Source organism: Strix aluco, unplaced genomic scaffold (genome assembly GCF_031877795.1).
Source record: "Strix aluco isolate bStrAlu1 unplaced genomic scaffold, bStrAlu1.hap1 HAP1_SCAFFOLD_152, whole genome shotgun sequence".
Classification (NCBI taxonomy): Eukaryota; Metazoa; Chordata; class Aves; order Strigiformes; family Strigidae; genus Strix; species Strix aluco.
Genome location: NW_027436539.1, coordinates 15,187 through 30,751, shown reverse-complemented (window position 1 = coordinate 30,751; position 15,565 = coordinate 15,187). Strand labels below are relative to the sequence as shown.

The 15,565-nt window shown below is 54.8% G+C and overlaps 1 protein-coding gene across 1 annotated transcript in view; it reads right to left on the bottom strand.

Annotated features, from left to right (window-relative positions):
* Window positions 1-14,816, bottom strand: part of CHD8 (chromodomain helicase DNA binding protein 8) — a 37,024-nt gene extending 22,208 nt beyond the window's left edge. Inside the window, exons 1-18 of the mRNA XM_074813916.1 lie at window positions 14,079-14,816; window positions 12,165-12,527; window positions 8,489-8,862; window positions 7,331-7,445; window positions 7,052-7,246; window positions 6,870-6,938; window positions 6,730-6,785; window positions 5,945-6,062; window positions 5,773-5,856; window positions 5,524-5,661; window positions 5,293-5,418; window positions 4,938-5,177; window positions 4,602-4,778; window positions 1,566-1,709; window positions 1,212-1,467; window positions 759-972; window positions 481-676; window positions 224-391 (exon numbers count right to left, since the gene is read on the bottom strand). Coding sequence (XP_074670017.1) covers window positions 224-391; window positions 481-676; window positions 759-972; window positions 1,212-1,467; window positions 1,566-1,709; window positions 4,602-4,778; window positions 4,938-5,177; window positions 5,293-5,418; window positions 5,524-5,661; window positions 5,773-5,856; window positions 5,945-6,062; window positions 6,730-6,785; window positions 6,870-6,938; window positions 7,052-7,246; window positions 7,331-7,445; window positions 8,489-8,862; window positions 12,165-12,527; window positions 14,079-14,801 — 3,756 coding nt within the window. The 5' untranslated portion in view covers window positions 14,802-14,816. The remainder of the gene's footprint in view (window positions 1-223; window positions 392-480; window positions 677-758; window positions 973-1,211; window positions 1,468-1,565; window positions 1,710-4,601; window positions 4,779-4,937; window positions 5,178-5,292; window positions 5,419-5,523; window positions 5,662-5,772; window positions 5,857-5,944; window positions 6,063-6,729; window positions 6,786-6,869; window positions 6,939-7,051; window positions 7,247-7,330; window positions 7,446-8,488; window positions 8,863-12,164; window positions 12,528-14,078) is intronic.
* Window positions 14,817-15,565: the final 749 nt, after the last annotated feature.

The window sequence follows — 15,565 nt, the reverse complement described above, 5'->3', positions numbered from 1 at the left end:
ACCCCATTCCCAACATCTTCCCGCCCCATTTCTCCTGAAGGACCCCACCCCCCATGGTCTTCACACCTCATTTTCCTCAGAAAACCCAATTCCCAACATCTTTGGGCCCAATTTCCCTCAGAAGACCCCACCCCCACGGTCTTCCCGCCCCGTTTCTCCCAAAGGCCCCCACCCCCGTGGCCTCGACGCCCCGTTTTCCTTCCCCCCCCCCGCCCCGCCTTACCCCCGCGATGTTGCCCTCGCGCCCGCTCATGGACTGCAGCACGGCCTTGTCCAACCCCAACTTGAGACTGGCCTTATCGAACATCTCCCGCTCGTAGGAATTACGCGTGATGAGACGATAAACCTTGACCGCTTTGCTCTGCCCGATGCGGTGACACCGCGCTTGAGCCTAAAAAAACAAAAAAAACCCGAAGATTAACGGTGGAGCGTCTCGAAACGAAGACGCCGCCATCTTAAAATCTCCAACTTGGGGGTTACCTGGAGGTCGTTTTGGGGGTTCCAATCGGAATCGAAGATGATGCAGGTGTCGGCGGCGGTGAGGTTGATGCCCAACCCTCCCGCCCGTGTGCAGAGGAGGAAGACGAAGCGATCGGAGTCGGGTTTGCTGAAGCGGTCGATGGCGGCTTGGCGGAGGTTGCCCCGGACTCTTCCATCGATCCGCTCGTAGAGGTACCTACAAAAAATCACCAAACCGTTCAAGGTCAAGGTGAAGGTCCGTCTTCCCGAACCCCAACCCGTCGTCCCACCTCCCTCACCTCTTCTGGATGAGGTAGTCCTCCAAGATGTCGAGGCATCGCACCATCTGGGAGAAGATGAGGACCTTGTGGCCGCCGGCTTTGAGTTTGGGCAACAGTTTGTCGATCAGCACCAGTTTGCCGGCCGAGCGGACCATGGCCTGGAGGTGGAAGTCGTGGGGGACGTGGTGGTGGCAAGATTCTCGAAATTCGGCCAAGATCTTCTCCTCCGCGCCTGTTGGGTGGGGACGGGACCATCAGTGGGGCGAAACTCCCCCAAACCAAAACTTGAGGAGCACCAAAACCCAACTAGACGACTTGAAGAACCTCCCCCACCAACGCGTTGAGCCCAACCAGAGCTTCAAGAAGCCACCACGGCCAACGGGATGAAAACCAAAGATGGTGTTGATGCCCCACGGCGAGGAGAGGACACGGGACACCCCGCCACGCCCTTGGCCACGCCCGTTTCCTCACCGTTGATGAGGTAGGGGTGGTTGCAGCACTTCCGTAGCTCCATCATGGTGTTGAGAAGATTGGGCATGTTGGTGTGACCGGCACCTTTGGAGAGAAAGGAGAAATTCTTCTCCAAGATGGCCCGGTAATATTTTTTTTGGATGTTGGTCAACTCCACCTCGATGATGGTCTCTTGTTTGGGCGCCAAGTTCTTCTCCACGTCCTCCTTCAACCGACGGAGCATCATGGGCTTGAGGATGGCCTGAAGCTTCTGCACCTGGAGGTAGGACCAAGGAGGCGACGTCACCGAGGGACGGGCAGGACCCAGGTGGCCGGGGAAAGGGGTGGAGGGGGGGGCGGCCCCCATGTCCTCACCTGTTCCTCAGTCTTGAGATCGCCAAAATCTTTGAGGAATTCGGCTTCCGAAGGGAATTGGGAAGGTTCCAGGAAGTGCAAGAGACTGAAGAGTTCTTCCACCGTGTTTTGGAGCGGGGTGCCCGTCAAGAGAACTTTGTGTTCCTGATGGCCACGGGGTGGAGAACGTTAGAGCTTGGGGTGGGGTAGACATGGGAGATGACCCCAAACATCTCCAGATGCAACCAAGTCCCCCACAAACACCTCCAGAACCAACCCCTGAGCCAAGGGATGACCCCAAACATCTTCAGATGTGACCAAGATGCTCACAAACACCTCCAGGACCATCCCCTGGGACACCAAACGACCCCAAACATCTCCAGATGCGACCAAGACGCCCACAAACACCTCCAGGACCATCCAATGGGGCACAAAACGACCCCAAACATCTCCAGATGCGACCAAGACGCCCACAAACACCTCCACGACCATCCGTTGGGGTCCGAAATGACCCCAAACATCTCCAGATGCAACCAAGATGCTCACACACATCGCCAGGACCATCCTCTGGGGCATGAGATGACACCAAACATCTCCAGATGCAACCAAGTCCCCCACAGGACCATCCGCTGAGGCACCGAATGACCCCAAACATCTCCACATTCAACCAAGACCCCACAAACATCTCCAGGACCATTCTCTGGGGTGTGAGATAACCCCAAACATCTCCAGATGCAACCAAGGCCCCCACAAACACATCCAGGACCATCCCCCGGGACACAAGATGACCCCAAACATCTCCAGATGCAACCAAGACCCCCACAAATACGTCCAGGACCATCCATTGGGACACCAAATAACCCCAAACATCTCCAGATACAACCAAGACCTCTACAAACACTTCCAAGACCATCCCCTGGGGTTTAAGATGACCCCAAACATCTCCAGACGCGACCAAGATGCCCACAAACACCTTCAGGACCATCCCCCGGGGCATAAAATAACCCCAAACATCTCCAGAGGCAACCAAGACCCTCACAAATGTCTCCAGGACCATCCCCCAGGGTAGGAGCTGACCCTAAACATCTTCAGATCCAACCAGGACTCCCAGAAACACCTCCAGGACCATCCGTTGAAACACCAAATGACCCCAAACATCTCCAGATGCAACCAAGACCACCACAGACACTTCCAGGATCATGCATTGAGACACAAAATGACTCTAAACATCTCCAGATGCAAACAAGACGCCCACAAACACCTCCAGGGCCATCAGCTGTGGTGTGAGATGACACCAAACATCTCCAGATGCAACCAAGACGCCCACAAACACCTCCAGGACCATCCCCCAGGGCACGAAATGACCCCAAATGTCTCCAGATGCAACCAAGATCCACACAACCACCTTCAAGACCATCTCGCAGGGCACGAGATGACCCCAAACATCTCCAGATGCAACCAAGTCCCCCACCAACACCTCCAGGATCATCCCCCGAGACTCAAGATGACTCCAAACATCTCCAGATGCAACCAAGACACCCACAAACACCTCCACGACCATCCGTTGAGGCACAAAATGACCCCAAAGATCTCCAGATCCAACCAAGATGCCCACAAACACCTCCAGGACCATCCTCTGGGGTGTGAGATAACCCCAAACATCTCCAGATGCAACCAAGACACCACAAACACATCCAGGACCAGTCCCCGGGACACAAGATGACCCCAAACATCTCCAGATACAACCAAGACGCCCACAAACACCTCCAAGACCATCCGTTGGGGCCCAAAATGACCCTGAACATCTCCAGATGCAACCAAGACCCCCACAAACACCTCCAGGACCATCCCCTGGGACACAAAATGACCCTGAACATCTCCAGATGCAACCAAGACCCCACAAACACCTCCACGACCATCCCCCGGGACACAAAATGATCCTGAACATCTCCAGATGCAACCAAGACCCCCACAAACATCTCCAGGACCATCCGTTGGGACACAAAATGATCCTGAACATCTCCAGATGCAACCAAGACCCCACAAACACCTCCATGACCATCCCCCGGGACACAAAATGACCCTGAACATCTCCAGATGCAACCAAGACCCCACAAACACCTCCACGACCATCCCCCGGGACACAAAATGACCCTGAACATCTCCAGATGCAACCAAGACCCCCACAAACATCTCCAGGACCATCCGTTGGGACACAAAATGATCCTGAACATCTCCAGATGCAACCAAGACCCCACAAACACCTCCATGACCATCCCCCGGGACACAAAATGACCCTGAACATCTCCAGATGCAACCAAGACCCCACAAACACCTCCACGACCATCCCCCGGGACACAAAATGACCCTGAACATCTCCAGATGCAACCAAGACCCCCACAAACATCTCCAGGACCATCCCCCCGGACACAAAATGACCCTGAACATCTCCAGATGCAACCAAGACCCCCACAAACACCTCCACGACCATCCCCCGGGACACAAAATGATCCTGAACATCTCCAGATGCAACCAAGACCCCCACAAACACCTCCACGACCATCCCCCGGGACACAAAATGACCCTGAACATCTCCAGATGCAACCAAGACCCCCACAAACATCTCCAGGACCATCCCCCAGGACACAAAATGACCCTGAACATCTCCAGATGCAACCAAGACCCCCACAAACACCTCCACGACCATCCCCCGGGACACAAAATGACCCTGAACATCTCCAGATGCAACCAAGACCCCCACAAACATCTCCAGGACCATCCCCCAGGACACAAAATGACCCTGAACATCTCCAGATGCAACCAAGACCCCCACAAACATCTCCAGGACCATCCCCCGGGACACAAAATGACCCTGAACATCTCCAGATGCAACCAAGACCCCCACAAACACCTCCAGGACCATCCGTTGGGGCCCGCAATGACCCCAAACATCTCCAGATGCAACCAAGTCCTCCACAAACACCTCCAGGACCATCCCGCGGGGACACAAAATGACCCCAAACATCTCCAGATCCAACCCAGACCCCATCTCCTCACCAGGTCCATGTGTTTGAGGCTATCGAGGAGTTTGCAATTGCGGTTTTTGAGGCGGTGGGCCTCGTCGATGATGACGCAACGCCACTCGATCTCTCGTAGCTCTGGGCAGTCGGAGAGGATCATCTCGAAGGTGGTGATGAGGGCGTCAAATTTGTAGGCCCCGGGGATAAGACGACCCTAGGGAGGAGGTTTGGAGAAGATAAAAAGTGTTTTTTTGAAGCGGAAAAGAAGTTTTTGAGCTCGAAAAGAAGATTTGGAGGTTGAAAAGGGTCGAAAAGAAGATTTTGAGGTCGAAAAAGAAGATTTTGAGGTCAAGAAGAAGCCAAACCACGTTACCCGTGAGTCTTTGCAGTACATCTCGTACTGTTGGATCATCTGGCGCGAGGCCAAACTCCCGTGGTAGACGATGCTGTTCATTTCCGTCCAAGTGTTGAACTCCCTCTCCCAGTTGGTGATGGTGGAGAGGGGCGCGATGACCAGGAAAGGTCCACGAATCCCGACGTTATAAACTTCTTGGAGAAACGCGATGGATTGGATGGTTTTGCCCAAACCCATCTCGTCGGCCAAGATACAGTTCTGCCTGCGGGGAGGCGAAGGAAATAACCAGTTACGAGAGCGCTGGGAGGTTTATTTTTGGGGTGAGAAAGGGGTTTTTTTGGCGTCTCCCGTGTGCTCAACCTCATCCCGCCACTTGCCTGTTGTACCAGTTGAAGAGCAACCAGTTGACCCCTTCCAGTTGGTACTCGCGGAGCTGGTTGTGGTTCTTGTACTCGTGCGAGAGCTCCAGTTTCTTCCAGGAACCCGCTTGAGGACGGGGCTGGGGGGGCGGGGGGGGAAGAAAAAAAGACAAAAAGCAGAAAAAAAATGTAAAGGGGACACAGACGCGCGCAAACGGGGGGTTGGAAGGGACTTGGACGCTCACCAAGCGCTTGAGCTCCGGGTGCCGGGCTTGGATTCGCTTAAATTCCCCAATTTTTCCCTCGTCGACGTCCTCTTTGAGCTCCCACGTGCTGTCCTCGTAGGGGAGGGAGCACCACTTCACCAAGTAGTAAACCACCGGCTACAACCAATAAAAAGCCCAAAAAACGCAAAAATTTAAAAAAAAAAGGAGCGTCGGTGAGAAAAAACAAAATTTTGGGGGATTTTCTCCCGTTTTCTCCTTCCCGCTCACCTCCCCGTTGTCTTTGTCGATGCTGTGGGACTCGTCCAAGATTCGATCCACCTCCACGTAGTCGGGGTTGAAAGGTTCTTCGTCCTTTTGGGGAGATTTATTAGGGGGTGGTGAGTGGGGGGACCCCCAAAATCCCTTCCCCACCCCCCCACCCCCTCCCTCAACCCAGCACCTCGTGGAAAAAATGTCGCATCTGCGTCATCTTCGTCTTGAATCTCTTGAGTTTCTGGTGGATCCTCTTGTCCTTCTCCAGTTGGTCGATGGTGGCCCACTCGCAGTGGAGGTAAGAGCTGGGGGGGGGACACAAACAGTCACCAGGGCGAAGCCCCGCCCCCGCGAAGCTATTTGGGGTCGGTAAAGCCGTTTTCGGGCAACATCGGGGCAAAAATCCCCAAAATTTTTCAAAGGTCACTGAGCGTTGGGCCCACCCAAGGTCTATAGATCTCAACCCATGTTGGGTTGGGCGACCTCAACCCAACGTTGGCTTTGGTGACCTCAACCCAACGTCGGCTTTGTAGACCCCAACCCAATGCTGGCTTTGTAGACCCCAACCCAACGTTGGCTTTGGCGACCCTCAACCCAACGTCAGCTTTGGCAACCACAACCCAACATTGGGTTGGGCAACCTCAACCCAACATTGGGTTGGGCAACCTCAACCCAACATTGGCTTTGTAGACCCTCAACCCAATGTCGGCTCTGGTGACCTTAACCCAACGTTGACTTTGTAGACCCCAACGTTGGCTTCGGCGACCTCAACCCAACGTTGGCTTCGGCGACCTCAACCCAACGTTGGCTTCGGCGACCTCAACCCAACGTTGGCTTCGGTGACCTCAACCCAACGTTGGCTTCGGTGACCTCAACCCAACGTTGGCTTCGTAGACCTCAACTCAACGACGAGCCCAATTGTGACGCCGTTGACCTCCCGCCACCCACCCCCCGCCTCGTTCGGCCACCTACTAGTTCTTATATTTGACGAAAAACTCCTCCGATTCGGTCAACTGCCCCGAGGGAAGCTGGGAAGAAAGTGGGCGGGACGTTAGCGTCAGCAAAACGCCGATAAAACGCCGGTAAAAGGTGTCGCCGCGGGGGTTTCTCACCTCTTTCTTCACCACCCTCATGGAAAGGACCTTGTCAACGATGGCCGCGTCCTCCTCGCTGGGGTTTTCCTGGAGGAAAAAACCCCAAAAAAATGGTGGAACGGGATGAAAAACGGTGAGAAAAATGATAAATGCCGTAAAATTCAAAAAAAATAAAAAAAGAGAAATTCAAGAGCCCCCACCACAAAAAACTGCATGGAGGGCAACGTCTCGCCTTCCGGCTCTGGCTCCGGCACGGGGGGCTGTGGGACGGGGGGTTGTTCGGGTCGGACAGGCCCCGTTACGTCCAACTCTTCATCCTCCTCATCGTCGGTGATTTTGATGTCCAAATCTTCAGTGTATTTCTTGCGTTTGACTTGCCGATTCGATCGTCGTTTCTGGAAAAACAAAACAAAAAAATAATTAAAAAACGAGGCCGCGGTTCCCGCCACCGGCGACCAATCGGCGGCGTCTGCCGGTACCTGGACGCTGGTTTCTTCTTCTTCCCGCGGCGACTGCGCCGGCATCACTTCGGCGTCCGAGTTGTCGGAGGAAGCGTTGCGCTTCCGTTTCTTCCCCACCACCGGCGTGATGGTGCTGGAGGGGTGAGAGAAGGGGGGGGGTTAGCGGGGGATGGAGGGACGGACGGATGGACGGACGGCGGCTTGGGGGGTTTGGTTGGGGGGTCAGAGGTTGGGGATGATGAGGGTCAAGGGTTGGGGATGATGAGGGTCAAGGGTTCGGGATGAAGAAGGTCAAGGGTTGGGCACAATGAGGGTGAAGAGTTGGGAGATGATGAAGCTCAACGGTTGGGGATGATGAGGGTCAAGGTTTGGGAGATGATGAGGGTCAAGGGTTGGGGACAATGAGGGTCAAGAGTTGGGAGATGACGAAGGTCAAGGGTTGGGGATGATGAGGGTCAAGAGTTGGGGATGATGAGGGTCAAGGGTTGGGAGTGATGAAGGTCAAGGGTTGGGAGTGATGAGAGTCAAGGGTTGGGAGTGATGAGGGTCAAGGGTTGGCATGATGAGGGTCAACAGTTGAGGATGATGAAGGTCAAGGGTTGGGGATGATGAGGGTCAAGGGTTGGGGATGATGAAGGTCAAGGGTTGGGATGATGAGGGTCAAGGGTTGAGGATGATGAGGGTCAAGGGTTGGAAGATGATGAGGGTCAAGGGTTGGGAGATGATGAGGGTCAAGGGTTGGGGACAATGAGGGTCAAGAGTTGGGAGATGATGAAGATCAAGGATTGGGGATGATGAGAGTCAAGGATTGAGGATGATGAGGGTCAAGGGTTGGGGACAATGAAAGTCAGGAGTTGGGAGATGATGAATGTCAAGCATTGAGGCCAACGAGGGTCAAGGTTGGGGCCAACAAGGGTCAACGTTGGTGGCCAACGAGGGGCAAGGTTGGGGCCAATGAAAGTCAAGTTTGGAGGCCAACAAGGGCCAAAGTTGGAGCCAACGAGGCTCAACGTTGGGGCCAACGAGGGCCAGGACTTGCGTGACAACGAAGGACAAGGGTTGGGCCCAACGGTGGCCAACAGTTGGGGCCCAAGGGGGACGCCGACCCCCCCCGTTGGCTTCCGCCCCTCCCCGCCCCATTTTTGGGCCCAATCCCGCCCTTTTTGACGCCCTCACCTGGGTTTACTGCGGCCTTTACTCTTGCCGGCCCCTCCTTGACCTTTGCCCTTGCGGGGTCGCTCCTCCTTGGGGCCCCCGCGGTCGCCGGGAGCCTTCCTCCGCCGTTTGCGTTCGCCCTCTTCCTCGGGGCGGACGCTGGGGAGTTCGTCCTCGTTGAGGACGCGGGGGATGTTCTGCTCGCCGCGGGCGCGGGCGCGGGCGATGGCTTCGGCCACGATGCGATTGGCTTTTTCTTGTTTTTTTTGATGTTCCAATTTCCGACTTTCTTCGGTGGCGCCGCGCGAACCCGGCCCGGCCAAAGCGGCCACTTCGGTGCTGCTGAGGACCTTCACCACCGAGAGGCCGGGGGAGCCGCCCTGCGAGGAGCCGGCCTGCGGCGGGGGGGGAAAATGGGGTGAAAAGAGAAAAAATTGGGTGTTATGGGACCAAAATTGGGTTTAATTGGACAAAAATTGGGCATAACAGGACAAAAATTGGTCATCGTGGGCGAAAAATTGGGTGAGATGGGACCAAAATTGGGCGAAACGGGACAAAATTTGGGCATAACTGGACCAAAATTGAGTTTGATGGGAAAAAATTGGGTGTGATGGGACCAAAATTGGGCGAAACGGGACAAAAATTGGGCATAACAGGATAAAAATTGGTCATCGTGGGCAAAAAATTGGGTGTGATGGGACCAAAATTGGGCGAAACGGGACAAAATTTGGGCATAACTGGACCAAAATTGAGTTTGATGGGAAAAAAATGGGTGTGATGGGACCAAAATTGGGCGAAACGGGACAAAAATTGGGCATAACAGGACAAAAATTGGTCATCGTGGGTGAAAAATTGGGTGTGATGGGACCAAAATCCGGCATAATAGGACCAAAATTGGGTTTGATCGGACAAAAATTGGGTGTGATGGGACCAAAGTTGGGCGAAACAGGACAAAAATTGGGCATAACTGGACCAAAATTGGGTTTGATGGGACGAAAATTGGGTGTGATGGGACCAAAATTGGGCGAAACAGGACAAAAATTGGGCATAACAGGATAAAAATTGGTCATCGTGGGCAAAATATTGGGTGTGATGGGACCAAAATTGGGCGAAATGGGACAAAAATTGGGTAAAACGGAACAAAAATTGGGTGAAACGGGACCAAAATTGGTCATCATGGGAGAAAAATTGGGTGTGATGGGACCAAAATTGGGCGAAATGGGACAAAAATTGGGCATAACAGGACAAAAATTGGTCATCGTGGGCGAAAAATTGGGTGTGATGGGACCAAAATTGGACATAATGGGACAAAAATTGGGTAAAACGGAACAAAAATTGGGTGAAACGGGACCAAAATTGGTCATCATGGGAGAAAAATTGGGTGTGATGGGACCAAAATTGGGCGAAATGGGACAAAAATTGGGCATAACAGGATAAAAATTGGTCATCGTGGGCGAAAAATTGGGTGAGATGGGACCAAAATTGGGCGAAATGGGACAAAAATTGGGCATAACAGGATAAAAATTGGTCATCGTGGGCAAAAAATTGGGTGTGATGGGACCAAAATTGGGCGAAATGGGACAAAAATTGGGCATAACAGGACAAAAATTGGTCATCGTGGGCGAAAAATTGGGTGAGATGGGACCAAAATTGGGCGAAATGGGACAAAAATTGGGCATAACAGGATAAAAATTGGTCATCGTGGGCGAAAAATTGGGTGTGATGGGACCAAAATTGGGCGAAATGGGACAAAAATTGGGCATAACAGGATAAAAATTGGTCATCGTGGGCGAAAAATTGGGTGTGATGGGACCAAAATTGGACATAATGGGACAAAAATTGGGTAAAACGGAACAAAAATTGGGTGAAACGGGACCAAAATTGGTCATCATGGGAGAAAAATTGGGTGTGATGGGACCAAAGTTGGGCGAAATGGGACCAAAATTGGGCATAACTGGACCAAAATTGGGTTTGATGGGACGAAAATTGGGCGAAACAGGACAAAAATTGGGTGTGAAGGAACCAAAATTGGGTGAAACGGGACCAAAATTGTGTTTGATTGGACAAAAATTTGGCGTAACGGGGCAAAAATTGGTCATCATGGGACAAAAATTGGATGTAACGGGACCAAAACTGGGCATAATTGGACCAAAATTGGGTTTAATCAGACAAAAATTGGGTGTGATGGGACAAAAATTTGGCGTGATGGGACCAAAATTGGGTGAAATAGGACCAAAATTGGGCATAACAGGACAAAAATTGGTCATCATGGGAGAAAAATTGGGTGTGATGGGACCAAAATTGGGCAAAATAGGATCAAAATTGGGTGTGATGGGACAAAAATTGTGCAAAACGGGACCAAAATTGGGCGAAACGGGACCAAAATTGGGTTGGATCGGACAAAAATTGGGCGTGATGGGACCAAAATTGGACATAATGGGACAAAAATTGGGTGAAACGGGACAAAAATTAGTCATCATGAGAGAAAAATTGGGTGTGATGGGACCAAAGTTGGGCGAAATGGGACCAAAATTGGGCAAAACAGGACAAAAATTGGGTGTAAAGGAACCAAAATTGGGCATTATGGGACAAAAAATTGGGTGTGATGGGACCAAAATTAGGTGTAATGGGACCAAAATTGAGCATAATTGGACCAAAATTGGCTTTAATCGGACAAAAACTGGGTGTGATGGGACAAAAATGGGGCATAATGGGTACAAAATTGGACATACTGGGACCAAATTTGGGCGTAACAGGACCAAAATTGGATGTAATGGGACAAAAATTGGGTGAAATGGGACCAAAATTGGGCATAATTGGACCAAAATTGGGTTTGATCGGACAAAAATTGGGTGTGATGGGACAAAAAACGGGGGTAAAAGGACAAAAATTGGGTGGGATGGGACCAAAGTTGGGTGTTAACGGGACCAAAATTGGGTGTAAAGGAACCAAAATTGGGTGTAATGGCACCAAAATTAGGTCTAATGGCACCAAAATTGGGTGTAATGGCACCAAAATTGGGTGTAGTGGCACCAAAATTGGGTGTAACGGGACCAAAATTGGGTGTAACGGGACCAAAATTGGGTGTAATGGCACCAAAATTGGGTGTAACGGGACCAAAATTGGGTGTAGTGGCACCAAAATTGGGTGTAACGGGACCAAAATTGGGTGTAATGGCACCAAAATTAGGTCTAATGGCACCAAAATTGGGTGTAATGGCACCAAAATTGGGTGTAACGGGACCAAAATTGGGTGTAATGGCACCAAAATTGGGTGTAACGGCACCAAAATTGGGTGTAAAGGAACCAAAATTGGGTTTGATCGGACAAAAATTGGGTGTAATAGGGCAAAAATTGGGCATTATGGGACCAAAATTGGGTATAACGGTACAAAAATTGGGTGTAACGGGACCAAAATTGGGTGTAACGAGACCAAAATTGGGTGTAACGGCACCAAAATTGGGTCTAACGGCACCAAAATTGGGTCTAACGGGACCAAAATTGGGTCTAACGGCACCAAAATTGGGTCTAACGGGACCAAAATTGCTCATTACGGCTCCAAATCAGCCGCGACGGCCCCAAAATCATCCTGAACCGCCCCAAAACGGGCCACGCTCCCCCCCAAACCCTTGGGCCACCAACCCCCAACCCCGGGCTACTCCGCGGGCCCCCCCCACCCCTCCCCGTCCCCCCCCTACCTGGGGCTGTAGAACCACCTTCAAGGGCACCGTCAACCTTTGACCGGCCCCGGCCACCACCTGGGGCACCGACGATACGGCTACCGGAGCCGGTTGGCCACTAGCCCCGGTGGCTTGTTGAAGGAGTTGGATCTTCTGGGGGGTTCCCGATTGGCCGCTGGGGGGTTGTTGAACTTGAAGTTGGATGGTGACCACCTTGGCCGGTTGCCCGGTTGCCCCTTTCGCTTGCCCGAGGGCGGCCAGTTGGTTGCCCTGCAAGACGATCTTGCCCGGGAGGCTACCTAAAACCACGTGACGTTGCCCGGGGGCGGAGCTTCCGCCCGGGGGTTGTTGGAGGACCAGGGTGATGCGTTTGGATTCGCCCTATAGGGAGGGGAAAAAAAAGGGGGCGGGGTCAACGCCAAAACGGGGGGAAAAAAGGGGATTTTGGGGGCGGGGGAATCCCGAGGAACTTGGGAGATCTCGGAACGGGGTGGTGGCCCCCAACGGGAGGTTCTTGAGGACTTTGGGGACCCCCCCCTGGGGGGAGGTGACCCCAAAATTTGGGGTCAAGGATGTTGGGGACCCCCCCACTATTGAGTGGGGACCCCAAATTTGGGGACCTCAAGGACTTTGGGGACCCCCCCTGGGGGGTGGTGACCCCAACTTTGAGGTTCTCAAGAACTTTGGGGACCTCGGGGGTGGGAGGTGACCCCAAAATGGCGACCTCAAGGACTTGGGGGACCCCCCCGGGGGAGGTGACCCCAAAATGGCGACCTCAAGGACTTTGGGGACCCCCTGGGGGAGGTGACCCCAAAATGGCGACCTCAAGGACTTGGGGGACCCCGTTATTGGGTGGTGACCCCAACCCTGAGGTTCTCAAGAACCTTGAGGACCCCATTGTGGGGTCTTGGGGATCCCCCCAACCTCCCCAGACACACCCCTCCAAGACCTCACCTTGACCTTGGGGACCCCCCAAAACCCCCCCTTGAGCCCCCCCAATCCCCAAGACCTCAACCCAACATGATGACCCCAACCCAACGAGATGACCCCAACCTCCCCCCCCCAAGACCTGACCTTGACCTTGGGGACCCCCCCGAGCCCCGTAACACCCCCCCCAAGACCTAACCTTGACCTTGGGGACCCCCCAGACCCCCCAAACCCCCTCTTGAGCCCCCCCAACCCCCAAGACCTCAACCCAATGAGATGACCCCAACCCAACAAGATAACCCCAACCTCAAAGACCCCCATGAGCCCCCCACCCCCCCCAGACCCCCCCCCAAGACCTGACCTTGACCTTGGGGATCCCCCACCCCCCCCCCAAGACCTGACCTTGACCTTGGGGACCCCCCACCCCACCCTGAGCCCCCCAACCCCATCAGACCCCCCCCCCAAGCCCTCAACCCAACAAGATGACCCCAACCCAACAAGATGACCCCAACTTCAAAGACACCCCATGAGTCCCCCAACCCCCCCAGACCCCCCCCCAAGACCTGACCTTGACCTTGCGGACCCCCTACCCCCCCCCGAGCCCCCCAACCCCATCACACCCCCCCCCCCAAGCCCTCAACCCAACAAGATGACCCCAACCCAACAAGATGACCCCAACTTCAAAGACCCCCCATGAGTCCCCCAACCCCCCAGACGCCCCCCCCAAGACCTGACCTTGACCTTGGGGATCCCCCACCCCCCCCCCAAGACCTGACCTTGACCTTGGGGACCCCCCACCCCACCCTGAGCCCCCCAACCCCATCAGACCCCCCCAAGACCTCAACCCAACGAGATAACCCCAACCTCAAAGACCCACCGTGAGCCCCCCACCCTCCCCAGACCCCCCCCCAAGACCTGACCTTGACCTTGGGGACCCCCCAAACCCCTCAGAACCTCCCCAAAGTGCCCCCCCCGCGCCCCCCCTCCCCCCCCAATCCCCATCACCTGCGCCGGCGCCGACGTCAAGGTAACGGCGGGTTTTAAGGGGGTCCCGGCCCCCCCGGTTTTGACGGGTTGTAAAACCAATTGCTTGACGGGTCGTCCCGGTTGAACCAATCGGTGAACGGCAGCGCCGGCGGGGGGCGGGGGGGCAGCCCCGGGTGCCCCCCCATTTCCGGGGGGGTTCATTTTTCCCGTTAAAACCGTAGCGGCGTTGCCGGTAACGATGGAAACGCCGGGTCGGAGTTGGGGGGTCCCCGTTAAAACTTTGGCGAAAGTCACTTTTCCCCCGTTTGGGGTGACCCCACCGGTCGCGGGGGGCGCGGTAGAAGATTGGGGGGACCCCGTCGCGGTCGCCCCCCCCGGGGGGGCTTTGAGGATGACGATTTTGGGGGGTTGGGGGAGCCCCGAGGAGGAGGAAGAGGAAGGCAAAGCGGTGGCCACCCCCATGAAGGGGTTGCCTTGACTAAGAAGCTCTTGGTCGGGGGCAAGTTGGGGTTGAGGGGGGGGGTCGGGGGGGTTTTGGGGGGGCAAAGAGTCTTCGGAAGGGGCGGGGGGAGGATTTGGGGGGGCCGGGGGGGGTTCTAAAGCCCCCGCTAAGGTCAGAGCTTCTTCGATGGGGTCGGGGGGGGGGTGGTGGTGAGGGGGGGGGGCGAAGGTTTCGTCCGTCAAAGGGTCGAGGCCGAAGAGGTTGGGGTCGTCGAAAAGGTCCATGATGGGGTCGGCCATGTTGGGGGGGGGCGGGGGGGGGGGTGGGAACAAGGTTTTGGGGTCCCTCCCCCCCTCAAAAAAAAAGGGGGGGGGGGTTGGGAAAAGGGGGTGACGTCAGGCTGCGGGGGGAGGCGGGGGGGTCCGGGTCGCTGGGCTGGAAAAAGAAGCAGAAAAAAAATAATTTTTTGGGGGGGGACGGGACACACACATGACTTGAAACCGCAGTTTTTCACCCCAAAATCTAGGTGTCACACCCCCCCCCCCCCCCCGCCCCAGCTGCAGCCTTGAAAGTGGGGGAACCCCCCCCACACACACACCCCCCCCCCAGACCCAAAAGTGGCTCATTGGGGCCCAAAAATGGGGGAAGTTTTTTGTGCGCTCGGAAGGGATGAAAATGGGGGGTGGGACTGGGAGGGACTGGGAGGGACTGGGAGGGACTGGGAGGGGGGAAGTGGGGGGACCAGTTGGAGGGAATTGGGGGGAAATGGGGTGCCCAGTTAGAGGGGAATGGGGGAAACTGGGAGGCCCAGTAAGGGAGGGACTAGGGGGGACTGGGAATCCCAGTAAAGGGGGAGCTGGGGTGCCCAGTTAGAGGGAACTGGGGGGAACTGGGAAGCCCAGTAAGGGGAGAACTGGGGCGTCCAGTTAGAGGGAACTGGGGGGAACTGGGGTGCCCAGTTAGAGGGGAATGGGGGGGACTGGGAGGCCCAGTAAGGGGAGAACTGGGGTGCCCAGTTAGAGGGAACTGGGGGGAACTGGGGTGCCCAGTTAGAGGGGAATGG